The 25107-nt window shown below is 48.0% G+C and overlaps 4 protein-coding genes across 7 annotated transcripts; all 4 read right to left on the reverse strand.

Moving 5' to 3' along the window:
* Positions 1–32: 32 nt before the first annotated feature.
* Positions 33–14596, reverse strand: spata13 (spermatogenesis associated 13). Of its 2 annotated transcripts, XM_084703226.1 has the most exons (14): positions 14047–14596; positions 7405–9096; positions 6007–6048; positions 5073–5579; positions 4674–4818; positions 4286–4404; positions 3609–3788; positions 2981–3160; positions 2631–2810; positions 2287–2519; positions 1997–2126; positions 1388–1763; positions 1180–1254; positions 33–1039 (listed from the first exon to the last, which is right to left on the reverse strand). In XM_084703226.1, the coding sequence occupies exons 1-14, from the start codon at positions 14053–14055 to the stop codon at positions 861–863; spliced, it is 4047 nt and encodes a 1348-aa protein (XP_084559352.1). In that variant the 5' UTR covers positions 14056–14596; the 3' UTR covers positions 33–860. The 2 variants fall into 2 exon arrangements, with proteins under 2 accessions (XP_084559352.1, XP_084559353.1); XM_084703227.1 differs by lacking the exon at positions 6007–6048 and having other exon boundaries at positions 14047–14595.
* A 435-nt stretch (positions 14597–15031) lies between these two features.
* Positions 15032–16734, reverse strand: c1qtnf9 (C1q and TNF related 9). The gene is made up of 3 exons (XM_084703099.1): positions 16404–16734; positions 16220–16282; positions 15032–16074 (listed from the first exon to the last, which is right to left on the reverse strand). The coding sequence occupies exons 1-3, from the start codon at positions 16591–16593 to the stop codon at positions 15305–15307; spliced, it is 1023 nt and encodes a 340-aa protein (XP_084559225.1). The 5' UTR covers positions 16594–16734; the 3' UTR covers positions 15032–15304.
* A 643-nt stretch (positions 16735–17377) lies between these two features.
* On the reverse strand, positions 17378–20795 carry tagln3b (transgelin 3b). Of its 3 annotated transcripts, XR_014766282.1 has the most exons (6): positions 20525–20795; positions 19598–19814; positions 19270–19444; positions 18851–18953; positions 18168–18618; positions 17378–17979 (listed from the first exon to the last, which is right to left on the reverse strand). XR_014766282.1 is itself a non-coding variant. In XM_084702824.1 (5 exons), exons 2-5 carry the CDS (start codon positions 19775–19777, stop codon positions 18477–18479), a joined length of 600 nt encoding a protein of 199 aa, XP_084558950.1. In that variant the 5' UTR covers positions 19778–19814; positions 20525–20795; the 3' UTR covers positions 17380–18476. The 3 variants fall into 3 exon arrangements, 2 of the variants coding, with proteins under 2 accessions (XP_084558950.1, XP_084558951.1); XM_084702824.1 differs by having other exon boundaries at positions 17380–18618; XM_084702825.1 differs by lacking the exon at positions 20525–20795 and having other exon boundaries at positions 17380–18618; positions 19598–20275.
* Positions 20796–22008: 1213 nt separating this feature from the next.
* On the reverse strand, positions 22009–24968 carry abhd10b (abhydrolase domain containing 10, depalmitoylase b). The gene is made up of 5 exons (XM_084702410.1): positions 24845–24968; positions 23977–24163; positions 23737–23848; positions 23029–23166; positions 22009–22846 (listed from the first exon to the last, which is right to left on the reverse strand). The coding sequence occupies exons 1-5, from the start codon at positions 24936–24938 to the stop codon at positions 22505–22507; spliced, it is 873 nt and encodes a 290-aa protein (XP_084558536.1). The 5' UTR covers positions 24939–24968; the 3' UTR covers positions 22009–22504.
* Between the last annotated feature and the right edge of the window lie 139 nt (positions 24969–25107).

Genomic DNA, 25107 nt, shown 5'->3' on the forward strand with positions numbered 1-25107 from the left:
AGGTACCCAACTAATTATTATAAAGGAAACCATTTGTATTTGGTACTTTTGTACAACAGTTTATTTACAGTGTTAACAGGGTTAGTGTGTGAGAGAGCACGAAGAGCAGACTGTCCCGTGACCGTGCTTAGCACTGACATTCAAACCGTCACAACATGCTCGAACTCAAAAAGGGGCCAGCCTTAGAGAAATAACTAAAACCAAGGTCATAAGGACTCAATTAAAAAGATGAATGTATACCGTTGGCGTTATCAAGAAAAAAATAAATAAAAAATGGCATCTGCTGGAAATAAAGGGAGGAAGGAATCTCGAGACTAAGCAGCATCTTCATCAAACCAGCTAAACGGTCTGAATTTTAACACTTTTGGGTGTGTCACTCCCAAATAACAGGCACAACACACTGACAGACACAAAGAGAGATGACAAGCACATGTATAGGCACACAGACACAGCATTTAAAAACAAAACTTTCACATTCCTGAAATATATATGGATCTGGGACGATTGCAGGTGTGGTCGGAACATTCAGGGCCTCGTTGGAGAGGCACAGGGAGCTGTAGGCGGTACCTTTCCACTTGACCTGTTGGGTGGGTGAGATTTCTAGGAGCCACGAGATCAAAACAATGTTCTTTTGAGCAGGTTCCTCATCAAGCTACTCATCAACTTTGTCAAACTGTTTCGAGACGGAAAAGTTCTCCCCCTTTGAAACTCTTCATGTCACGTGAAACAATAACATTAACTTTCGTCCATCTTCAGACTGCGTCAGGTACACTCCCCCTCGTTCCCCTCTGTATAACAGATGGATGTGATGGATGTGGTTGGATCTCAGTCAGAATCAGGAAGAGAGTTTTGCAGGGTCTTTATTTCTTGAAAAAGGCGTTGCGGGTGAAGGTGTACCACAGGTGTGATGTCTTCCGCTTGGGCTCAGCCAACGTGAACACCTGTTGTTGAGGCACACTGGTTGGCACGGTAACATGTCGTTGATGGATCGGGTGCAGGGATTGTTGGTGGGGCGGGATGGAACCAGAGTAGCCAATTGCTAGAATATGAAAATGAACATAAAATATGAGGAAAGACTGACCAAAGAAAAATAAGAACTATATATTTTTAAAGACAAATGGACAGTAACTGAAACAAATGCACTGTAAAGCTTTTTCTACAAACACTGGTTAAACTTACACTTCATTTTCCCCTTTTTGGATTTTCTCGCATTGAAGATCGCCTGTTTCCTCTGCGCTTCGCTAATCTTCATACCTGTCAAGACAAAAAAGAATCACAATTCAGCTCTGCCCAATTTACCCCATCGTATCACCTGCTTCTCCCAACCATACCCCCTTTCCCCCTACCTCATCCCCCTAAACCTCCTTTCCTCTCCCTCCTCTCTCACCCATCTCCTGGTCCTCCTTGACCCTGTGTCTCTCCCTGGCAAAGGCCTGCAGCCACCTCTGCTTGTCCTGGGCCTTCCTGCAGCACAGCAGGCCCAGACTCTCCAGGGTGGCGGCGTGTCGGAGGCGCAGGGCGTTCCGCAGGTTCAGGCCCAGGTCCGGGTCTCTGCCGTCGGGCAGCTCCACCACCTCCGTCTGGTCCATGTCCAGCCGGCCGCGGTAGTGCAGCAGGTCGCGCCTCAGCACGTCCTTCTTGCAGAACACCAGCTGGTGGTCGAACAGGAAGAAGCTGCGCTGCTGCGTCTTGCCCTGCCGCACCACGCGGGTCAGCTCCCCCGAGTGGATCAGCTCCGAGCTGCGCTCCAGGATGTCAGCTCCCTGTCAGGCCGCCAACAAAGACGACACGTCAAGTTCCTCCACAGCTCAGGCCCTATCCATCCTTCCTAATCCTCGTCCAAATCCTCAAATTCACCACACAGTCTTTGTATTCCGGTTCCTAAAGTGCTTAGCATGGTGTTGTACACAAGTGATTATAAAATCCCCAAAACATTATTCTGTTCCTGTGGCCAACATAGCCTGGGTTATGTACAAGTTTAAAGGGTTATAATGACCTCCCAGTGAAGGATGGCCACCTGCCAGTGAGCGATGGCGTCGACGCTCTCCAGCCTCCTCTTGCTCTCGTTGATGAGGCTCGCCACGTTCTTCATCGCCTCGTACGCGTCGCTCACTCCGCTGTGGTCGCTGCGAGCAGCAACGTTACCAAGCACACCAACGAAACAGATGTTTTTATTTTGCTTTATCATGATTGAAGAAGGATAAATAACGAAAGGAAAGAGTTTGTCGTTTTAAGCATGAACGTATGCCGAAAACGGACATGTGGACGGGGTGGCCCAGGCCTTACCTGTGGTCTTTGGGGGTGTATTTGAGCAGCTCTCCGAGCTGCAGGGGGTACTTGCAGATCTTCTGGACGGGCGTGAGCAGGAAGCCAGCGATGGAAATGTCAATCATCTGCTGGAGGAGACGGCACGCCTCGAAAAAGTGCTTGTAGCGGCCCAGCTTCATGAGGCGGTGAAGCTCACCGGATGCAGCTGGGTGGGTGTTACAGTACTCGGAGTAGATGGAGAAGCCTTCTCCCTGAGACACAGAGGGCGGGGGAGGCAGTGGGCCTTAGAGATTTCATTTAATGGGTGGCTGGGAATGTTACCAGCTTGGTTAACCTCTGCGATCAGTGGTGCGTCCAGGTACCTGGAGGAGGAAACAGGCTCCTATCTCACTCAGATGGGGCTCCTCCTTGTTGTATTTCTTCTCCAGGTCTTTGAGGAACTGCCTCTGGAATTTGTAAATGTCCTCGATGTTGCTGAAGATGGTCTTCAGCTGTGGCTCGGTGAACATGCTCGGGTGTTTCCGACACTGGCGAATGTAACCCTACAAGCGCACGCCGGGACCCAGATACATGAGTGTCGGCAATGTGAACATGATACCAGGAGAGGGCGCCAACAAGCCAGTAAGAGTATGAACTTTAGATAATAGAAAGGTTAGGATTGAACAGAACTAATTCCAAGTCAGGGTGGTGGTGGTGGTGGTGGTGACCTCACCTCGCAGATGTCTCGAAGGTGTTTGATGTAGATGCGCTCTGTGTTCATAATCTCTTTGATGACGTTGGTCCTCATCTGCTCCCTGTGCTGGGTGCTGTGTGTGTCTCTGGGGACAGGGTCCACATCCACTGTGTTCTCCACACACTCTCCGCCAGAGTCCTCCTCCTGGTTTACACGCACCTGTCACACACACACACGCAGTCAGCACACATTAGATTCACAGCCTGTCAAAGCCCAATATTATATTACCATCCAACACCAAACATTCAGACATATAAATGTCAATTTATAAGATACTCAATTTATGAAGTTTACATCCTGTTTTACTGAGTCCTGAACCAAACAGTCAGATCCTGTCCACACACAAAGTCACCAACACAGCAATTATACCAGTCACCCACCCGCCAATCAACTGACCTCACCATGGTTACGCCAGCCTGCCCTAACTAAGACCCAGCTGTCAATCAACATCAGTTGCCCCAGAAACCAGCCAAAACCTTCACCGCTTCATGGACACACACTCTATAGGGGAGCGTGTCTGGAGCTGGGCCAGTTGACAAGACTTTTTTGGTGCTGCAGTGTTGGGTAAACATCAATTGGACATGGGGGATCGGACTGGTCCACTTACCCTGACAAAGCAGGAGGGGAACCAGGCCTCGCGGTCTCCTCCCATACCCCACCACCAGTCCTGGTGGGAGACATCCAGCACGCGGATCACATCCCCAGCCTTGAAGGCCAGCTCCTGCTCCTCCATGGTCACATGGTCCCACAGCGCCTCCGCATACACAGCAATGCCCAAGCCAATCCACTGACACACACACACACACACACACAGACAGACACGGGTAGAAAATATTTGCGATTACACACTTGGAAAAGTTCATGTTCTACAAGACGACATCTGCACTGGGGCTCTGAGATCAGGAACATTCTGAAGCAGATCACACTATCTCACGCCCTGGGCAAATGTCATGTCCAAAACTGGAACTTAATCAGGCAAACATGTTTTTAGGGGAACACAGTGCCCATGTCCTACTTTTTTTAAAATCTGGGATGAAATTCAGAGAAAAGTGATTCACAACACGCAACCTCCATTACACCCACACCCCTTGACACACACACACACACACACACACCCCTTGACACACACACACACACACACACCCCTTGACACACACACACACACCCCTTGACACACACACACACACACACACACCCCTTGACAACACACACACACACACACACCCCTTGACACACACACACACACACACACACACACACACACCCCTTGACACATGTACATACCTCATTTAGAGCGGACAGTTCCACCCCAGACTGAAGATAGGGAGAGACGTCTGTGAGCTCGTCCAAGCTCCCGTCTTCTTCGCTCACGCTGTCGTCCAGCACAGCCTCATGGCCTCCCTCTGTGAACAGAGACACAGGATGACTACAAGTCAGTGACACGCCTCTCTCACTTATACCATCAGGCTCACTCGGAGGCTTCAGTTTGAAGAAAAAAAAAAGCATACGAAAAAACAGAATAAGTCTTCTAAAAACACACACACACTTACTCTCCCAAACCCCCTCACTCGACATACTCTTCAAAGGTCCCTGCCTCTCCCACAAACACACAGACACAAACTCTTCAAGGCGTTTGTTCCCCCTCTCGCGCCCTAGTCCCTCTCCCCCTCACCGCTCAGGACTCTGTGCAGCTTGCGTCTTCCCAGGCGGTCCAGTCCGATGGGGGTGCTCTGGGAGAAGGTGGAGGGGCGGAACCTGGCAGACACTGCCCTGTAGGGGGGAACCTGGTGGGAGGGGACTGGGGGCCGGGACAGGGGCTGGGGGGGGGGCGACAGTGTGGGAATGTTTTTACAGTTATACAAAACAAAACGGAGTAATATTGGACCGTAAGCATAACAAGCCCCACAAGCAATATTTGACCTATTATACTTTGGGGTTATAGAGAGTACACTGTCCAGAGGGCCTGACACGGATCTAACAGCTGAAACTCAGGAGGAAAACGTAATCACAGAAGGCTTTCCGGGACGTTATGTCCATCCCAGAGAACAAGACAATGAAAGGGGAGTCTTACCGAGGGGAGCCTGTCCTCTCTCTCCTCGGCACCGGGCGGACAAAACATGTCAACTCCTCCAATCACAGACATGGGCCGTCTCCTCCCTCTCTGGACATCCCCGTTCATGTTGAATCCCTCCGGGCCCTCCATCTGCATGGCTCCGCCATTGCTTTTGTAGTCCTGTCTGGCTGTTCCATTTGTAGTCCTCTCCTCAAGATGCAGTTCCGCCTCCTCCTCAGGAATGGAGTACTTCCTGGATACCAGCTGGCCGTAGTCGGAGATTGGCCGAGGCCTTGTTCGCCCCGCCCTCCTTTTGGGATTGACAGACGAAGAGGACGGCGTTTCCGTGGCTGCGGGCGTTTCCGTGGCTGCGGGTGTTTCCGTGGCTGCGGGCGTTTCCGTGGCTGCGATCGTTTCCGTGGCGCCTGCTGCCTCGGATGATGTGGGGGATTCTGGGAAGCCGTTAGCAGGAGGAGAGGACTCGTCCTGAAGTAGGGCTTCCCTCTGCTGGAGGGCTCGCGTAGTCTTGGGTTAAAAGGGAGACAGAACGTTAGGGGGGGTCACTAAGAGACAACTGTAAGACTTACAGGAAGCCGTATCTTCCTCAGGGAGATAAAAAAGGGCCAGTAGAAAAGGTTGAATTTTAGTAAAGGGCAGGTTCTGTTAATCAAAAACAGAGCTGGGTGTTAGTTCGACGTGTCATAAATCCTACTCATGGTTAGGCGCCATTTTCTTAGAACCAATTTGACTTTGAAATGTAGTGTGTGTTTGTTTGATAAAACACAGCACTGATTTCAAGGATTACAGTGGAGATTTGTGACCTACAGCTTTGCGACACGGGAGCAACGAGAGCTATAACACACAACCATTCACTTAACTGTTACCTGTAACTCAATCAACAAGTTAATACGCAACTGCTAAACCACTGTCTCAAGTGGTTTTGTTTACTTACATTCGGTTCATCTGGGTCTGGGTCTGACCTGCTCCATATACACTGGAAAGGAACACAATGGAGAAGCACCATTGCAACACACACACTCTCAAACAAACACAGGCCTTTGACCAAAAAGCCTTGTTCTCCTCGTCCTCTTTAAATAAAGAAGTTTTTCTGCCCCCGGGTCTCCATCTCCCGTTGTGTCACTTTTCCACACAGGTACACCAGAAACAGCGTCTCTCCTCAGCCCTGTCCCTCTCTGACCCCCCTCTCTGACCCCACCAGACCGGGTGTCTGTCCCGTCTCTGCTGCCTTCCTGAGTCTGATAGTCTGCTCTCCCAGACCTGCAGGCTGGCTGGCTGGATGGACTTTGGTCAGGTGGACTACTGCCCAAGGAGGGAGGGGGAGGGAGGGACGGAGGGAGGTTAGAGGGGGAGGGAGGGAGGGTGGGGCAGGTTAGAGGGGGAGGGGCAGGTTAGAGGGGGAGGGAGGGAGGGTGGGGCAGGTTAGAGTGGAGGGGGAGGGAGGGTGGGGCAGGTTAGAGGGGGAGGGAGGGAGGGTGGGGCAGGTTAGAGGGGGAGGGAGGGTGGGTGGGGCAGGTTAGAGGGGGAGGGAGGGTGGGTGGGGCAGGTTAGAGGGGGAGGGAGGGTGGGGCAGGATAGAGTGGAGGGAGGCCAACACTGCTTACGGGTGGCTGACACCCACCCAGCCATAGCTATGGGAGCTCCATCGCTTGTGCAATGGGACATTAACCATAAACAGTGGCTAATGGTTAACTCTGCCTGCTCCCTCCACATTGCTTCACAGCCGCCCTCTCCATGTGATCGTCTCCATGTGACCTGGATGTGGGCGTCAATAAATCACTCACAAGGGAGCCGCTGCAAATACACACTGACAAACGAGCAGGAGGCATTGGACCAACCAGATGGGTTGTTGGGTTTGACGGACAGCAGGCGTAACCAATCGCCCGCTGTGTTTATTGGAATGACACAGCAGGCGATGACTGGACCAACGGCACGAGTCATAGGGTTGTGGCTCCAGCAGCTGGAATTGTTCCATTTAATCAGGTCAATATGTTTAGGTCGGGAATCTCAATGCAAAACCACTTCATACACCGCTGCTATCTGTGCCACGGTGTTCCATTTCCAAAGCAAGGGTCAATGCCAATGGGTTTTATGAGGACAATTTGTTTTAAATCTTACTACATTCATTGATAAGATTAAGATTGGTTTATTTCCAATGCCCTTGCTGTTACAAGCTTCTGTACATGACCTTCAGTTCTAACCCAGAACTCATCAGAAGCCTCCCTTCAATCCCCGTTTATGTGACCCCTGATGCCAGAGACCTAGTGTTGGCTAACCACAGCTTCAAGCCTTTAGAGTAGGCATCCACCTAGATACCCACTTCTTCTCTTACCTCATCAGCTTGTGACGTGCTCTCCTCCTGGTCGCCGCAGGGCCGCCCCCGGAGGGCTGGAGGGGCATGGCGCCCCGCTCCCCGCCCCTCTCCCAGGCCCTCCTGAGGGGGGCTCTCCTCCCCCAGGGAAGCTCCCTGGGCCTGGGCGCTCGGGGGAGAGGGGGACACTATGGGTTGATCCAGAGTAGGGAAGCCCGAGGTGAGGTCTGGTCCTCTCCCAGCTTCCGTGGGGACTGGGCTGATGAGGACCTGGTGCAGGAAGGTGGTGTCGTCCTGGGGCTGGGGGTGTGGCAGCGAGGCAGCGTCTTCTGGAGGGGGAGGGTGTACGCTGGGCGTGTGGTCCAGGCTGACGGTGGACGGCGGCCGTTTGTCCGGTCGGGTCCTGCCAGGAGACGGCCGGCGCAGGCGGTCGCCGGCGGGAAGGCACGGGGTGCGGCGGGAGTAGTCGTCGTGGAGACGGCTGAGCGGCGACAGGGGGGAAGTGGGGGAGGGGCTGGGGGAGGGGCTGGTTCTGCGGCGGACGGTGAGGTCCGTCATGCTGCCCACCAGTTTCAGCATGTGGCCCTTGGCCCTCAGGGGACTCCTCCAGCGGCCCCTCTCCTCCAGGTACGGGGAGCCGGCTGGCCCCTCATCGCCTGGGGGACAGTCGGCCCCGGGGGGCCCTGGGGAGCCTGGCCAGGGCGAGGGAGGGGCGGGCGAGGTAGGGGAGGTGGGTGAGGTAGGGAGAGGGGGCGAGGGAGAGGTGGCCTTGCGTCTCAGCTGGCTCTTGAAGAGGTGCAGGTTGTCAGCGCTTTTGCTCAGTCTGCTCAGAATGTTCCTGTTCGCGTTCCCGCCCTCCTCTGAGTGGAGGTTGGCCTCTGATCCCGACCCCAGGGTCGGCTTCTGATTGGTCGTGACGCCCCGGTCCAAACTCCCCAGCTGTTTCCCCTGTCCCGTGTCGAGCAGCAGGATGCGTCCTGCTCCGTACGCTCGCCGGATACTCTGGGAGAAACGCGTGTTCCTCTGCAACCCTCCTTCCTCCTCCTCCTCTTCCTCCTCCTCATTCTCTGAGCCATAGGGACTTATCGCAACAAACTGCGAGGCTACTTGATTGGCGCCATTCTCCTGCCCTGCGTAACAATTGGTCGAAACAACGCCATTGACCCTGTCTTGGCGGGCTTCCGGGGCAGATTGTCCATCCTGATTGGCTGTCCCTCGGTTCTGAATGCCCTGGAGAACTGAGGAGCGGAGCTTCTTGAAGGAGCCCAAGACCCCCGGGGCAAGCAGGCCCGGCCAGTCCTGGGTCCCACTGCTGCCGTGGGTGCCCTGAAGGGAGGAGGGCATCTCAGGAGCCCGGCTCTGCCCAGAGAGGGTGCTCTTCCTCTGGCTCGAGAAGAGCTTCATGATCCTGGAGCTGTAGGGCTTGGCTTCAGGGTGGCCTGTGACAGGCCCGGGCCAGGCAGTACTGTTCAGCCCATTCATCCTGCTCAGCCCGTTGATCCTGTGTGGCTCAGGGTTCAGCCGCTGCACATCAGCCCCGCGCGCGGGCAGTCGGGACGGGGGCGGGGTCTGCTCCACGTGTCCTTGGAGAGGGTAGATGTCACTGAGGGGACGGACCAGGCCTGGGAGCTGGAAGTCTGGGTCAGCTATGGAGGAGGGGAGGCAGGAGAGGGAATCCTCACTGTTGGACAAGGCTCCATCCTTCTGTCCTGCCTGAGAAAAGAGAAAACGGTCAGGCTACCGGTGGTGCCCATTGTCTAGATGGATGATGGTGGAAAGACCACAAGGTGTATTGCTTTAAAACAACAGCAGGAGAGTTGATGCTGGAAAACTGAGAAAGGGACAAGAAAATACTTTTCTATGTTCAAGATGGAGACGTGCTAGTGGAAGTAGCTCCTGTGATTCTACGAGAAATGAAACTCCCTCCCTAAAAGCCCTCCTTTCCAGTGCAGTTCAGTATGCGAGAAATCTACGTCATTCTTGCCGTGTCATCATTCTGAAATTCAGAGAACATGCCATCACACACAGCTGCTGATCAGACACAAGTAGTGTGAGAAACAGTGCGGGGGAGATCATTTGTCACAGCGATAATGCTATGCATTCTTCCCTTAACAGGCATGTGAAAAGTGAACGTTCCCAAGAAACGCTTTTCAGAATCACTGTGTTTACGTTGAGTCAGTAGCTGCTCAGTGTTGACTCCCTTTTGTGCGGGAACAATTACAGTGTGTGCTTAAGAGTGTGTCGGAGGGCCTGTGTATCCGTGTGTGTGTGTACAGTATGTGTGAGCAACAGACGGAGACATAGGAAGTATGCAGAGTGTGTGGGAGTGCAGCCTAGGTTTCTCCGAGAGGAGAGAGACAGGAGAGAGAGAGACAGAGAGAGAGAGAGAGAGAGAGAGAGAGAGAAACAGAGAGAAACAGAGAGAGAGAGAAACAGAGAGAGAGAAACAGAGAGAGAGAGAGAGAAACAGAGAGAGAGAAAGAGAGAATCAGAGAGAGAGAGAGAAACAGAGAGAGAGAAACAGAGAGAATCAGAGAGAGAGAGAGAAACAGAGAGAGCTATGTGCATGTTTTCCAGGGCAGTATGTTTTCTCTCCTCCCCTGGAGAGTAAGGCCCGGGTGGGGAGGAGACTGAGCGGGCTGTGAGGAAGGAGAACAGCAGTTAATGCAGAACACTCTTTGATGAGAAGCTTTGCGGGCATGACTAAGCAATGAGAATCGCTAATCCATTGTGATTAATGCAACAAATTGGCCGCTTTCCTCCGGAGTGGGCCGATGGGAGAGGTGAGCGGGAAGGAGATGGGTGAACGGTCCAGACGCCCTCCACCTACGTCCTCCACCTCAAGGGGAACTGAGCCGCAGAACATCCTGTTCTCCAGCTGACAACCCTAACCTCTCAGAGGCTCTCCTTGGATCCCAGATCTGAACCTCTGTCTCTCAGTCTCTCCTCCCCCTCTCTCCCTGATCAGTGAGTCACCCTGGCAAGACCATATCTTTTAATTGAGCAACATCAAAGGGAATCGTACAGTTACTAGTCACTCTCACTTTTCCCCCCCTAGCAGGCCTCTCGCTTTGCCTCTGATGGAGTTTGTTGATATACCCCCTTCACCAGATGGACTATCTCAGGCCTGATTCTTCTCTTGGGCTGCTCCTCTTAGCTAAACCAACTCACTCATTCATTCAGTCTCACTCCAAACATAAAACAGAGAGCAGCCAGGCACCCACTCTGACACTTGTAAACACAACTCAGATATGTTGAGGCGTAGGCTACCAGCTAAGCCTGTTTCCAGCCCCAGGTTTTGACGATTTTATATCCAGCCTCTTCTCTTGAACATGCTTGATATTTTGGAATGAGATCAGGGTGAGATCTACTTTAGGCTGACTTCCAATCAGATGAAAAGCCGATATCTAGATCCTCACACAGCCTCTATTTTGTATTTTTGTTTTTGACAAACCCTATCTAATATAATCCCCACCTTATCTGGCTCTGCCATCCACACAGGACCCCTATGCCCACTGACGCCAGCAGTCACAGCCCAGTTAGCATCTGCAACACTTGGCAGGTCCAGATCACACAGGTGAGGGAGCGATCCCATTTCATAGGAGTGTCACGTAGGCTGGATATTGAATCCAGGAGACCTCGACTCAACGCATCAAGTCACAGCCTCATAAATTGAGTTGAAGTCACTGGCTTTCAGATCTGTGTTCTTTGCCCACTCTAAAACAACGGTATTCGAATAAATATTTTGCACTGTTGCAAATGCTCCTTTCCGCATGTGTGGTTTGGGCTTAAGGCTAAACAACACTGCACTAAAGATAACCTAAGAGATTCACTTTTACTGACGAGAATTAAGATAGTCGTCCGACCTCCTTCCTCCACTGTTTACGGAGAGGCCCCCGGCCCGGTGTTTCTGCGGTTCTGTGTTTCAGTGTTTTTCAGGCTCAGTGTTTCTGAGGATCAGTGTTTCTCAGGATCAGTGTTTCTGAGGATCAGTGTTTCAGTGTTTCTCAGGCTCAGTGTTTTTCAGGCTCAGTGTTTCAGTGTTTCTCAGGCTCAGTGTTTTTCAGGCTCAGTGTTTCAGTGTTTCTCAGGCTCAGTGTTTTTCAGGCTCAGTGTTTTTCAGGCTCAGTGTTTCAGTGTTTCTCAAGCTCAGTGTTTTTCAGGCTCAGTGTTTCAGTGTTTCTCAGGCTCAGTGTTTTTCAGGCTCAGTGTTTCAGTGTTTCTCAAGCTCAGTGTTTCTGAGGCTGCTTGCTAAGCGGCGGCTCCTCCATGTGGGACCTCTGCTTCTCCAGAGTTCATTAAGCGCTCAGGACGAGCCCCCCCACGCAAGTGCCAGCTGGAGCCAGCCTCAGATTAGACTCCCAGAGAGGATGGCTGTTCACACACACACAACATGTATTAAACTGGAACCAAAACACACACACACACACACACCATGTATTAAACTGGAACCAAAACATGAACGTGGTGGTGGGGGGGGTTCCTCTACCTCCCCCCCCTCACACACACACACACTAGACAAGGATATCCTCTCCCATAAACTTCACGCAGGAGGAACAAGGAGAAAGGCACTCTCTAGCATCTACTACATTCCTTTTGGGCTGGAAGTTTTATACTAGTGCCATAAACACCACACAACCATTAGTGAACTCCTGCCCCCAATTCACCTCCAGTGAGGCACAGCGTGCCCCAGGCTCATGCTAATTACGGCGAGACAGAAATATTGCGGGTGGACTACAGGCTTTATTCTGCAATTTTCCAATTTCTTAATAAGTTCAGAAAAGAGACAAATAACCCTACAGCAGTCCAGCTGGCCTTCCTCAGCTGGCTGTAGCCTTCTTGTCTGAGAGTTTGAACCCTGCTCGCTTGCAAGCTAGTTAAGCTACAACAACAGTGAAGAGAACTCAACGGGCATGCTGAGCCAAATGATCTAAAAGTCAAGTAAACATTGCGCTTCCATGTTGGAAACATGTTCTGTATGCGAGTGTGTAATTTGTGTTTGTCTCTAAGTTCAGTTTCTCTGAGGAAATACTGAAAGAGACTTGCACTACTTTACTGTCCAGCCACTGTGTTTCAGTAAAGAGTGTGTGTGTGTTCCTCTTGTCTCCCAATACTAATCTGATTACGAGGGCTTTGCTAGTCTGCAAAGCACTGGTTTCATCTTTAAGATAATCACAGAGTACTATTCAGCAAAATAAACTTAAACTATGATACTCTGAATGGTGTAATGAAGTCTAATCTGTGGTGGGGAAAGATGAGACAACTGATGGAAATGACTGAAATATAATTATGTAATTAATACACTGCCCATTTTTGGTACCAATATAATCTGCCTCCTATGATATCATACGGTGGTCCAGGTCTCATGTTTCAAGGGATTAGGGAAGCTTCTCTGTGTCTTCCTCAGGTTAGGGCTCTAACAGTAGGCTTGCCCTGCGATCTGTCTGATGAAATCTCATATCTTGTATTGACCCACTTCCTCTTTTTTTTGGACCAATGAGAGAGTGCAGATATGGAGAACACGCCCCCTTTAACGTGGGAAGCCAGGTACAGCAAAGGATCTGGGAGTGTCAACCACTCACTCTTCGACTAAATAACTAACCTGATCTCCTGTGGTTTGTCATAGAAAATCTAGCACCTAGAAACTTAAAACCACACAGAGCACCTACCTTAGAGGGGCCAAAACCCAACTGCCACTTATTAGACGGTCAAATATTTGTTAAATAAACAAAACAATGTTTTTCAATCATGATCAGCAAATATCTAATGAAATATCAAATCCAACCACAAGCTCAAAGGCGTTACAAACAGCCCATATTGTATGTGGCAAGCAGGTTATTAGGCTACCTATCAACGCAGCCCTACAAAATATGAAGTTGTCCGGAGGTTCTTACTTTGTAGCCTATAGGGATAGAAATATCTACACAACCTTCCTTTTGAGTTGGATTTTACATACACATACCTCCAGCTTTAACACTTTCCTCGGGTCACCCACAAAAGTTCCATTACAATTCCTAACGTTCAATAGCAAGGATAGGCCAATTTGTAGTAGCTGCGTTTTACAGTGGACTTGAACAAATGCACCCTGGTTTGGTTGGTCAGTAAAAACTGTCCGTTCCATCTCGTGTGCGTTCTGACGACTGAATCGTGCAAGTTTTGTTTTACTTCGGTGACAGGCATTCTTTTTTAAACATGGTACTTTTTTATGTGTAAAAAGGTTGAGGTTTAGATGAAGCTTAGATGCTAAAGCGATTATGCAATGTAACCCTGTCAAATAAGCCCGGCAAGTATGTGGAAGTAAATAATGCTTATTTATTTGTTCATTTAATTAACTAGATTTCGCCATAAACCTCTTACTTTGTAGTTGCCCCAGTACCCACCCCCTTCATCACCTAGTCTAATGAGAGGCACTACGCTGCCTGGCATCTCCAACATCACCATAACAACCATGGCTATAATGCACCACAATAACCCCCCTCTACAGCCCGTTCAAGACAACGCAAGCTGAAAAGTCAGTTACAACACAAATCACACCGATTAAATAGAGACTGATAATTGATGGAATGTAACGACCGACTCAGTCAACAACCATCAGCCGATTTCAATCTTGAATCACGTGAAAAACAGCAGCTTGCGTGCATGTTTATAAACTTTTTTTCTTACCCTCCTCATAGTCGACGAGGTTGTCCGGTTATACCGCAGTAGTACCGAGGTATTTTACATCAACGACCGAGCAGCTGTTTTAGTAGGTTAGCCATCGGCAACCTGACCGAAAAGGCTGAGCTACTTGGAGGTCCAAAGGTCCGTCGAGTCTTACAATATATAGTTACATGGGGAAACATGTCGGAAGTGGGTGGCTAGCTTGCTGCTGCTGTACAAACTCTTGCAACATATTGTTTTGAGATAAACGGCTAACTTGCTCCTTGCAAAGTGACGTTGGCTAGCGCAAGCACTAGCAATCTGACTCAAAAGTTCGTCCCTTATAGTACTTATCTGAAAACTCGTATATTGAACGATTCCAATAAAGAATACCATCCGATTTGACAATGCAATTTGATGAATAAAATCTTGCCAATTTTCACAAAGATAGCAGAAATCCGTTGAGGCTCATGAGTAGCACTCTAGTGCTCAATTCTTTCAGACCAAGACCAAGGCGACTTGAGAAGCGCTAGCATCATCGGTGCACTTGTTGCAGTGATTGCTTGTAGGCGGAGCCATGGAATAGCAGCCTGTCTGAAAGGATGGTTTGAGTTTTTGACCGCAACACGACCATACAGACGTTAACCAATCAAGACGCATATAAATGTGACCACGTAGAGTAAACCACGCCTACAGTGGGATGTGGTCCATTGAGAGAAAAAAAACAGCACTGCAATGAAGGATGATGCCGACGACAAGAGTTTCCTCGTACTTTATCCGGATTTGTTTGATAGATTATCTAGACAGGATCTTCCAGTTGTTGAGAAGAATGGTAAAATAGACGTTTTTCCTCATACCTATGTCATAATCATATTCCATCTTCCCTTACTTGGAAGTTCAAGTAAATATTTTACGCCTTTAAAAAAATATTCTGTCTGGCACATTCATCAGGTCTATAAATAGAAAATGAAAGACTGGGAAAAGAACTACACAGAACTTTGCCCCCAAAATGTTTAATTTCAGTTGTTTAATAACACAATAGAGCTGTAAAACAGGCAACAGTATATCAAATCACAAGATTTTTGTGAAAACAATAAAAAGCTAATAATTTCAGACATAACACAGAATTAGAGTCTATTCAATCGCTCTAGCATTAAATGCCACAAATAAACACAGATTTGAATCACAAAAAAAGAAATCACAAATGCCATCACATACACATGACCAAACATCTTCAATAACGGCCTGCAAAGTCAACCATCCTATTGAGCAATGTCCTCCATCAGGCACCAAAGATCAGGAACCCAGAGAAGGTGGTGTCATCATCCTCATCGGCGAACAGCCCGTTGAAGAGCTCACCCCCAGCCACCTGCAGCCACACCTTGTCCCCCACCTCCAGGTGTAACACAGTGCCCCCAGAAGCCTGGTCTTCGCTGCTCTGGTAGTTGTCCGTGGTGTGGATGACCTTTGCGCCGTTCTTCACCAGGGCCACCTTCACGTTGCGGGAGAACACGGTGATGTGATAGGTGAAGTAGTAGGCCCCGGCCTCTGCGCAAGTGAACCGGCCCGTTTTGGGGTCGTAGTGATTCTGCCGGTTGTAGAGGATTTTGTCGAACCGGATGGGTGCATTGGCCGGTGGGAGTTTGGATTGTTCGGTGAGACCGACGGAAAAGGCGCTTTTGGGGAGAACGAATGTGTCCCCCTTTTCACCCTTCTCTCCGGATTCTCCCCTTGACCCTCTATCCCCCCGATAGCCTATGCTGCCTTTGTTGCCTGGCGGGCCAAAATCTCCTTTGGGACCAGGTCGTCCTGGAGGTCCTATGGGCCCCGGGATACCTCGGTCCCCCTGATATCCGGTTTCCCCCTTTGGGCCCTCTGGCCCTATAGGCCCCACATCTCCCTTGAGCCCTGGGGGTCCTAGTAATCCAAGCTCCCCCTTGGGGCCCTTCAGACCCAAAGGCCCCGTGACACCCTGGGGGCCCATCTTACCTGGAAGCCCCCTTTCTCCATTCTCTCCCCGCCTGCCTTTAGGTCCGACTACACCTTCTGTACCTGCAAATCACATTAATTCATTTTGTGGTTACCGAGACGATAACTGAGGTAGAACACCTGAAGAGTAACTAGAAATACATGTTCACGTCACATGACAGATCAACTTTCAGTGATGTCATTGATCTGCCTTTTCAAGTATCCTTACCAATGTCCCCCTTGTCTCCTTTGGATCCATCCAATCCCTTTGGTCCACTGGCACCCATTTCACCTATTAACAAATTAGAAAATTAAAACAATTTTGCGAGAACATCAACTGAATGCATGCAAGTAGATGACAAGTGTGCAGAATCAACAAAAACAAAGATACTCAAAAACCTCTCTGATCTTACCTCTGTCTCCCTTTTCACCTTTAAACCCATCCCGGCCATCTCGTCCCGGCAAGCCATTGTGGCCAGGATCTCCTGGTATTCCTGGATGTCCACAAGCAAATACACTCTTCTTGGGATCTTCATCTGCTGCCACGCTCTGCACCACCATCAGGAGGAGGAGCAGAGCGACGCAGGCATGCTGCTCCAGCATGGGCTCTCTAAAGCCTTCGCTAACCCACCAAACCGCCTGATACGCAATGCTTATTAAACGCGATGCACCACACACAGTGTCACACACAACTGTGCTCGCCTCACATCTCAGGTTAGTCTGCACAGACACACAAACGCAGCTGAAGACACTTCCACACAGGGCACACGCTGAGTAGAGAGGGAAGAACAAAGTCAAACGAAAAGGAGACCGAACACCAATCAGATTCTCATACACTTTACCAGAACCCTTTGTGACATCATCCTGCTAAGCCAGCTGTCCAATTGGTGTGACAGGAATCTTGGATTACTTATTCTTTCCTCCTCTGTGGTTCATTGCTTTTTGCCCTTGACCTTCCGTATGTTTCTCCATTTTGAGTCATGGTAATGATCAGCCAAACTTGACCAATGCGATTTCAGAATACAATTCTCCGTAGTTCATATTCATAGAACCTGTATCCATGTCTCTCCACTTAATAAAATTGGCATTACTGTATGTTCATTCCCATAGATGATTGTGCAACTTTTGCTATGTAATTCTATTTAAAATGAAAGACAGGAAAATTTGATTAACTTTGATGTCATATTTGTCCCGGCTGAGATTTGATTTAATTTGCTCTATCTAGAATGTCAGAGCACCAATCACTACCGGTTAGTAAATAAAGTCAACATGCACACAACACAAGGAACCCTTTAGAAGTAGGGATCGTCATTTGTTCATGCTTTTTTCATTGCCGTCATTTAAAACATCGATACTTAAATGCTATTAACAGCTTGACCCCATCAATTACACCAATGTTATAAAATATGACCTTTTAAATTGGTGTTTTACAGCTACACCTCCAAATAGCCCAGTTGATTGTGCTTGTTAGGCAACATTCTCCTTTTCTTAGTAGAGCTAGGACTAGGATGCACTTACAAAATACATAACTGCAACAGTTTATTTCATGAATGTATTTGTCAATATCCTCTACACATAAGCCTTTATATATAAACATATTAAATAATGTAAACTTGACAGAACATTAAAAAACACATTTATTCAAGCACTATCCTGGTATTAACAAGTAACCAAATAATCAGAGCCTCTCTTTCATATGGGGTGGCCATTACACAATCATTAAGTGGCCTGAACTCAAAACACACATGAACAAAGATTGAACAAAAACAGAACGCAAGTTAAAGGGCATACCACAGAATAAACACAACTCATGAGTATCCTCATTTGAAGGCCGGTACTGTACGGAACAGGAAATAGTTACTTAAGTCACTTACAATAAATGACATCTTGTTTTGTGAACCAGGCACAATGTGATGTTGATTTGGTTACAGCAGGTACTGCAACAAGTTGTCGGACCAGAGAGTAGAGGCACCGCCCTTCATTGAGTCACTTTGAAGTAAAAGTGAAAGCATGAACAGCTAGATTGCGTGAGACCTCGTAGTGAACTCACCCAAAGCAATAAACTATGACACAACACATTTTCTGTACAAAAATAAATAAATGAGAAAACATGCCATCCTAATGCATTTCTGCTGTGATGTTTAGACCATGTGTAAAGTAAAATTTAGCTTGTGTACCGATATTCTGATTTCAAGTTGCTTTTTCTGTCAGGCGCCACCAGCTGAGCCATATGGCAGGATGTAAAACAGGCCCATGAGGTAGGGTCACTGGAGACTAGGGAATAAGCATTAAGCAGCCGAGGTCTATGGGATTTAGGAAGACATTAGGGAGAATGGGGAACTGTTTTGTATGAGAAGAAACAGCAAAGAAACAGTGGAATCCATCGATGAAGCTTCGAGAAGCATGGAGGTGTTTGGCTTTGGCGCGGTAGAGGGGGGTGGGGAGCACAGGCTGTAGAGGGCATTCTTATCCAGCGGGAGCTCATCCTACATGATCTGCCGGTGCATGCCGTAGCCTGTCATACCAGACTGGGAGGCCCCGCGGTTGCTGCCCATCTGCAAGCCAATCAGACTCTGGCCCTGCCGAAGTTGTTCCTCAGAAAACTCCCTCCGATTCCCCTGGGCTTTCCTACACAGTGACAACATAGGGTCATGGAAGTCAGCTAAGGTTAAGGTTAGAAGCCCCTGCATTCAGTCCTGACAAGGTGAGTTGATCGTCTACATTGAGATGATGATGATGATAGAGTACGTTGGTTCAGTCACAATAGGGGTAATTGAAAACACAGTTTTGACATAAGACATTCATAGTGAAACACAAGAGAGAATTAGGTTACATACAGTACTGAAAGTTCTCTCCTTACCTGTGGAACCAGTCACGGTCACCACGGTAATGCCCGTCGTCCTTGGTGACAGCCACATTGCCCAGAGCCATCAGGGTTCGCTGAACAGCAGCCATGTCCTTCCCTGTGACCAAAGAAACACACCTCACAAACAATGAACTCCACCCAGACAGCTTGGAAAAGACACAGCATTCCTGCAAACAGGTTACTGTTGTTGTTGAAATATTCAAAGTATTTTCATAGAATACTTCTACCTATGCATACAAGTGTGTGCGTAATACAATTATGTTGTTACATTAAGCTGTCATTATTGTGATGGTTAGCTTTATTAGTAACCTGCTTGCAGGTTAGGGAGTATAGACAGAGATGATGGAGGCTGAGTAATGTTTTACAACTGCAGCAAGTGACTCTTCAATAAATAATAACCCCACCCTCCTTACCTTCCCAGAGGTCCACAGTCTGGAAAATGTCTGTTGTATTGACACCGTAGGCCTCGGCTGCTTGAAGGAACTGGGAGATTTTCTCCATCTGCTTGAAGGCCATCTGGGTCTCTGGAATCTTCTTTATGGGCTCCTTACCCCTTGGGTAAAGACTGTTGATGAGCCTACAAAGGATCTGAAATAACAAGACAGAGAGAGAGAAAGACAGAGAGAGAGAGAGAAAGAGACGGACAGACAAACAGACATAACCAAATTACAGTTTATTTTTAAATTTAGACAGAAATACATTCTTATTTGACAGTATTCCACAGTCATTTGGAGTACTGACAGTTCCATCCATGAGCCAGGTCTGGAAACTCTGCTTTCCAGGCTGTGGCCTCTCCATGTTCCCTCCACACTGGGCTACAATCCAGTCCAGCAGCCTGGTCTCAAGGTCCTGGTCGTACTTCTGCTCAATCTTCTCCTGCACCTCCCTGCTCAGCCCGTAGCTGGGTCCTCTGTTTGCCATGTCTGCCTGCTCAGTCACTGACCAATCCACACTTCCCCTGCAGGACAGACCAACACAAGACAGTCTCAATGATGTTGGAAGGAAATGATAGAAAATTGATTTTCAAGTTACCAAAAAATGTCCCACTTCTAAAATCTCCCACTGCAATTTGGGGATTTATGCGACTCTCTCTTCCAACATCAGTTAGAGAAAGGAGAATAGAAAACTAATTGTAATTCGCTATAGATAAATAATGGAAAAGATCTCTTGTATTTTTAATCAATGCAATCAATTTAACAATCAATTTCCTGTCCTTTTCCAATTCGTTCTCTTCCATTCAGTACAGCTGTTGTGTCCCTAAAAGAACAGTCACATGAGGCGTGGCCCTGGAGACTACGCTGAAAGGGTGTGGTCCTGAGCATCTGTCCCGTACAGACGCATACTAAAGAGATGCGTGATAGCCAAACATACCCATTTTAATCAAGTGATAACAATAAAATATCATAGCAATTGTATAGCCTTGGCTAAAGCCTACTGAACAAACTATAAACTTTTATAGTGCAAAGAAAGAAAATGCGTATAGGATTATGGATTTAAATGTGTCTATCCTCCTTTGTTGAAGGGACATATCTGGCTTAAAGCCACCAAGTTTTTCCAATTCAGCATAAAATACAATCAATTACGTTACACGTGCGAATAAAAAGGAATGCGTCATGCTTCGATTAAACCAATAACAGAATAGAAGCTATACAATGGCACTACACTTACTGAAGTGAGAAGGAGATGCTTTTTCTTTCCGTTCCGTACCGTTGGGTTAATTCCGCTGAACTGGGCAGGGCAGAGGATGCTAAAGTGCTGAAGCATCCATGAAGCGCGGCAACGGCGCGTGTGAGCGTGCGTGCGAGTATATGAGACGAATCTGAGCTCAGTGTCCGGTAGCGGCACGTCACCCGTTTTATACGCGGGTGCCTAGAGGAGGTGGTCCCTTGAGATGCCTGATACAGAATGCGACATGACACCACTCTAGGGCAAAGCCTGTCTAAGCTTATATCAACTGACCACAATACAACCGAATGTTTTCAAAGTTTTCTACTACTACTTTTATATTCTTTGTATTCTTCTACCCTCCAAGCTACCTGGCCTAAAACGAATTGCACATGGCATAGACCATTACACTTCTTTGCAGCCTGTCTCATTTTCAATGCTGAGAGCGATTGCTCATTTTAATTATGTTAGAGCTTATTGAGTTGGATGTCTGCTCTGTGAGGCTGGTGCAGTGAATGCACAGTACAGTTCCTGGTGTACTGCAAGCAAATGATATTCTGTTCTACACTTGAAATAACATTGTACACTAAAGATACCATGAGGAATAAGGCAAAATAAGAGTATTTTCAGAGTAAAATGTATCGAAGTATATGGTTGAGTTACATTGTTTATTAAACTGTACATATCAACCCAGTCTCAGTTAAGGTAATCTGTCAAATTGTCACATTATACAGTTTGTAAAGACTTATGATGTATTTCCTGATCTTCAATACATCCTGGATATTTAATATATCATCTCCAGTACTCATTTTAGGATTTTCCCTTAAACATGTTAATCCATACCCGATATATTGATCTTCATACATCGCTGATTTACACCCATGTTTTTTTCACACTCTGAGGCCTGGACATGTGAATTATGTCCTATGGGTTATGTTTGGATGGGGAGTTGACTGATTGCATACCTTCCCTATAGGAGTGAAAGGTCAAAGCAGCACTTAGCAGATCCGAGAGTGTTACTGCTGCCTGCGACGTTTCGGCCCATTGAACACAGAGGGTCCACCGGCCAATCACGTTAATCAATGGTGCACTGGGTGCCACACAACTAGGCTTGGTTAAAAGACCTAGTACGGATACAGTATTGGTTTAATGGGATGTTCTGCCCCTAAATCAGTTAGACTCGGCTACATTACACAAAACAATTTTTTATTGTAATCTCAACCTATCCTATAGGACCATGGGGAATGGGTTCCTCAGCTAATTGCGTTTCCTGAGGTCAATGGTTCCTTCCTTGCGTTTGTGGCCGCCATGTTCTCTAAAGTCACTGCATTGATTTGGATGCAGGGTGACAACGGTTTCACGTCAGTGACAACATTCCTATCAGATGGTCTCAGAGGGTTGAAGATATACCTATTTCTGTGTGTATGACACCCAGGGTTGCACCATCAAGGTGTAGGGCATAGCCGGAGAAACAGTGGGAGAAGACACAGAGGAGACCTGCACTGGGGTGTGCAGAGGCTTTATTGGCCAGGTGATGAATGGTAAAAAAAAGGCACAGGAGAGGCACAGCTCAGGTCAAAAGGACCAGGACGCTCCGTCAGACGAACAGCACCAGCAGTCCCTGTTAGAGCTCCTGCCACGACAACACTGTACAGAGTAAACTTGGACGAGTAAAAAGCTAACTCCTAATGGCAGAACGGGCCAGGGATTCAGACGAGATCCTCGTCTTCACAGTTTGTTCTTGTGATGCTCCTCCTTTCACCGTTTTTTTTATTATTTTTTTTACTGACGACAAACTAACAAGAACTTTACTGGAGGAGGGCTGGAGTTGGGGAGGGAATAGATGGGGATAAGAGGTTATATTTGGCAGAAAGATACCTGATTGGCTGTTTGTTTGGGGAGGGGAGGACAGGGAAGGGGATGATTACCATCTCACACACTTCCCCCTTAACCTCCCTTCTAAGCCCCTCCCCCCCCCCCAACTCAGACCAAGGTGGTCAGCTTGTCAATGAGGTCATCGATGGTGTAGACCATGAGCTTGATGTCGTCCTTCTCGGCCATGCGGTGCTGGCCGTGCCGGCGGAGGATGACGTCCACGTCGGCGCTGAGGACGCGCTCGGCCACCTGCATGGAGATGTGCCAGGGCACCTCCTCGTCCTTCAGGCCGTGGATGAGCCTGACGGGGCAGGTGATGGGGATGGGGCTCTGGAGAACGCAGTGGTTCTCGGCCTCACGCAGCATGTCCATGCTGAAGGTGTAGAAGCCGTCATCACTGTGCTTGGTGGGGACTGTCCAATCGCCCTTGTCTTCAAACACCTTACGGGCCTGGTTTCACAGGAAAACATATCGGGATATGTTATAAAATAATTCTAAATATATTCTGATTATATGACGTTACCTGGGTTGTTGTCCAATATTTTTCTTAGAACGTTTTATTTCCTCTTTAGATAATCATTGAGGCTTTTCGATCGAACCTTAACAAGAGTGTTTTGCGGTGTAGTTCTCACCTCTAAAGATAAAGACTTGAAGGACGTGACAAAGTGGTCGGCTGCTGTGGAGATGCCCACCAGAGCGACCGTCTTCTCTGGCCTTGCGATGGCTGCCAGCAGCATGAGCCAGCCCCCCATACTGGAGCCCACCAGGATCTGCACACAGGCAGCGAGAAGGGACACACACATTGACATTACATTTAGTCATTTAGCAGACGCTCTTATCCAGAGCGACTTACAGTAAGTACAGGGACAATTCCCCAAGGCATGTAGGGTGAAGTGCCTTGCCCAAGGACACAGCGTAATTTTCACGGCCATGAATCGAACTGGCAACCTTCTGATTATCAGCCCGGTTCCCTAACTGCTCAGCCATCTGACACACAGAGCCTAGTTTGCATTTTGGGCACCTTGAAGTGGTAGTTTTAACTGGGCCTGTATGGATTGTTGTTTTATTCTGTTTTGTGTGTTCAAATGTAATTGTTTACATAATGTATCACAGATCAGATGAAAGTCCAAAGTGAGGGCCAGGATGAACTGTAAGCACAGTTTGGCCTGACACCACCAATAAGTATAGCACAGCACCATCTTGTGGAGCTAACATGAATAACTGCATTAATCCCGCAGGAAACCAAATGTTGTGATTGTCATACAAATTGCTGATTTACAGTTTTTGGATATCTTAATCTGACTTGGAAAAGCTTGTGGATGCGATCTCCCACACATTACCTGTGGTCCTTCTGCTAGCTCATCCAACACAAACAAGACATCTTTCTTCCAGGTACCGATTGTACCTTCTGTGAAAACGCCGTCTGAGGCTCCATGGCCTGTGTAGTCAAACCTGGTGCCCCACAAACAGAAAGTACTTAATCAAATATGTGATAGACATAAACCTTCACCCAGTCACTCCATAAGGCAAAGCTATATCATTGCCCAACAACTAACAACTGTTCTGTTCGGGTATTTTACCTGAGGTACGAGTGTCCCAAAGACTTGCAGAACTCTTCCAGGGCTTCTGCCTTCTGTCCGTTCATGCTAGAGCCATACCCAGGCAGGAACACTACCCCTGGGCTTTTTCCCTTCACCTTACGGTAGGCCAGTTTAGGAAGATCTTGTCGTGTTACAAACTGCACAACTGAGGATTTATGCCGTACTCCTGGACCACAAACACAAATGAAAAATCATAGACAGTTGCAGCATGTAAAATGAATGGCACCCTTTGTGTTGTAATGGTGCCACGGGAATTAAAATCCATGTAAATAAGTGCTAAATGTAGCTAGGCGTAGGCATACCACAGATTAATTTTGGTGGACCAACAGATGACATTTTGAAAACCTTTAGGCTATGCCGTTGCCAATAAACTTGTTTGACTTGAACGGTGTTTGTTCACTTCTGTTGTTGACCCATAGTATAAATAAGTGTTACGCCGTAGTTGAAAGCCTTCCTTTCCGATAAAGGACTTATCAATATCAGTGTGATATATTTAGGGTTTGGTGGACAACATTCCAACAACTCCTTACGTTTTTTCTATCTGCGATCTGAACTGTTCAACAGTACAAACACCACCGCTCTTTACATGTTAAATAATCAGCGTTGAAACATTTTCGGCGCAGGTTGCTAATCTCCAATAGAATATGAGAGTAATTTACGGCTTCGCTCATAACCCTACAATGTAGCGAGATCTACGAACAAGCGCAGTTGCCGCACAGTTTAGCAGTTACAAGCTGAATTCAGACAGGGCCTGCTTGTGCCACACCCCCTAAGCGTAGCTTTTAGTTCAATTTCCTAACATTAATCGTAGATTTAAATTCCCTTTTAAGTGGAATTTTATACTGACCTCCCCAAGTTTTTCGCGGGAAGGATGCCACTCCTCCATTTCTTAAAGTCTGCCCAAGTCCTTTGCAGCAAGACCTCAGCACAACGGCTGCCATACTGCTCTGCCACCAACTGGGGAAATAGCGCGAGACACGAGACTAGTATGATTGACAGCTGCAGCAGCGAATCACCTTTCACGTGTCTTTGCCTGTTATCTGCAAAGGGAGTTTTAAAGAATGTCCACAGGTTCTAAACACAAATACTGTATTTTCTTCATTCAAACCT

This window comes from Hypomesus nipponensis, chromosome 8, assembly GCF_054491055.1.
Source record: "Hypomesus nipponensis isolate SF chromosome 8, ASM5449105v1, whole genome shotgun sequence".
Lineage (NCBI taxonomy): Eukaryota > Metazoa > Chordata > Actinopteri > Osmeriformes > Osmeridae > Hypomesus > Hypomesus nipponensis.

What these genes read in the sequence shown, in the direction of transcription:
- spata13 (XM_084703226.1), bottom strand. An exon ending in GAGAGGACAGGCTCCCCTCG is followed by an intron (nt 4,819 to 5,072) that starts GTAAGACTCCCC and finishes CCCCCCCCCCAG; the next exon opens with CCCCTGTCCCGGCCCCCAGT. An exon ending in AACTGTCCGCTCTAAATGAG is followed by an intron (nt 3,789 to 4,285) that starts GTATGTACATGT and finishes TGTGTGTGTCAG; the next exon opens with TGGATTGGCTTGGGCATTGC.
- c1qtnf9 (XM_084703099.1), bottom strand. Translation starts at nt 16,593, where the DNA reads ATGCTGGAGCAGCATGCCTGCGTCGCTCTGCTCCTCCTCCTGATGGTG. An exon ending in AGGTGAAAAGGGAGACAGAG is followed by an intron (nt 16,283 to 16,403) that starts GTAAGATCAGAG and finishes ATTTGTTAATAG; the next exon opens with GTGAAATGGGTGCCAGTGGA. An exon ending in AGGAGACAAGGGGGACATTG is followed by an intron (nt 16,075 to 16,219) that starts GTAAGGATACTT and finishes TGTGATTTGCAG; the next exon opens with GTACAGAAGGTGTAGTCGGA.
- tagln3b (XM_084702824.1), bottom strand. Translation starts at nt 19,777, where the DNA reads ATGGCAAACAGAGGACCCAGCTACGGGCTGAGCAGGGAGGTGCAGGAG. An exon ending in CCTGGCTCATGGATGGAACT is followed by an intron (nt 19,445 to 19,597) that starts GTCAGTACTCCA and finishes TTGTTATTTCAG; the next exon opens with ATCCTTTGTAGGCTCATCAA. An exon ending in GACTGTGGACCTCTGGGAAG is followed by an intron (nt 18,954 to 19,269) that starts GTAAGGAGGGTG and finishes CTTTGGTCACAG; the next exon opens with GGAAGGACATGGCTGCTGTT.
- abhd10b (XM_084702410.1), bottom strand. Translation starts at nt 24,938, where the DNA reads ATGGCAGCCGTTGTGCTGAGGTCTTGCTGCAAAGGACTTGGGCAGACT. An exon ending in TTGGGACACTCGTACCTCAG is followed by an intron (nt 23,849 to 23,976) that starts GTAAAATACCCG and finishes GTGGGGCACCAG; the next exon opens with GTTTGACTACACAGGCCATG. An exon ending in AGCTAGCAGAAGGACCACAG is followed by an intron (nt 23,167 to 23,736) that starts GTAATGTGTGGG and finishes GCCTGTGTGCAG; the next exon opens with ATCCTGGTGGGCTCCAGTAT.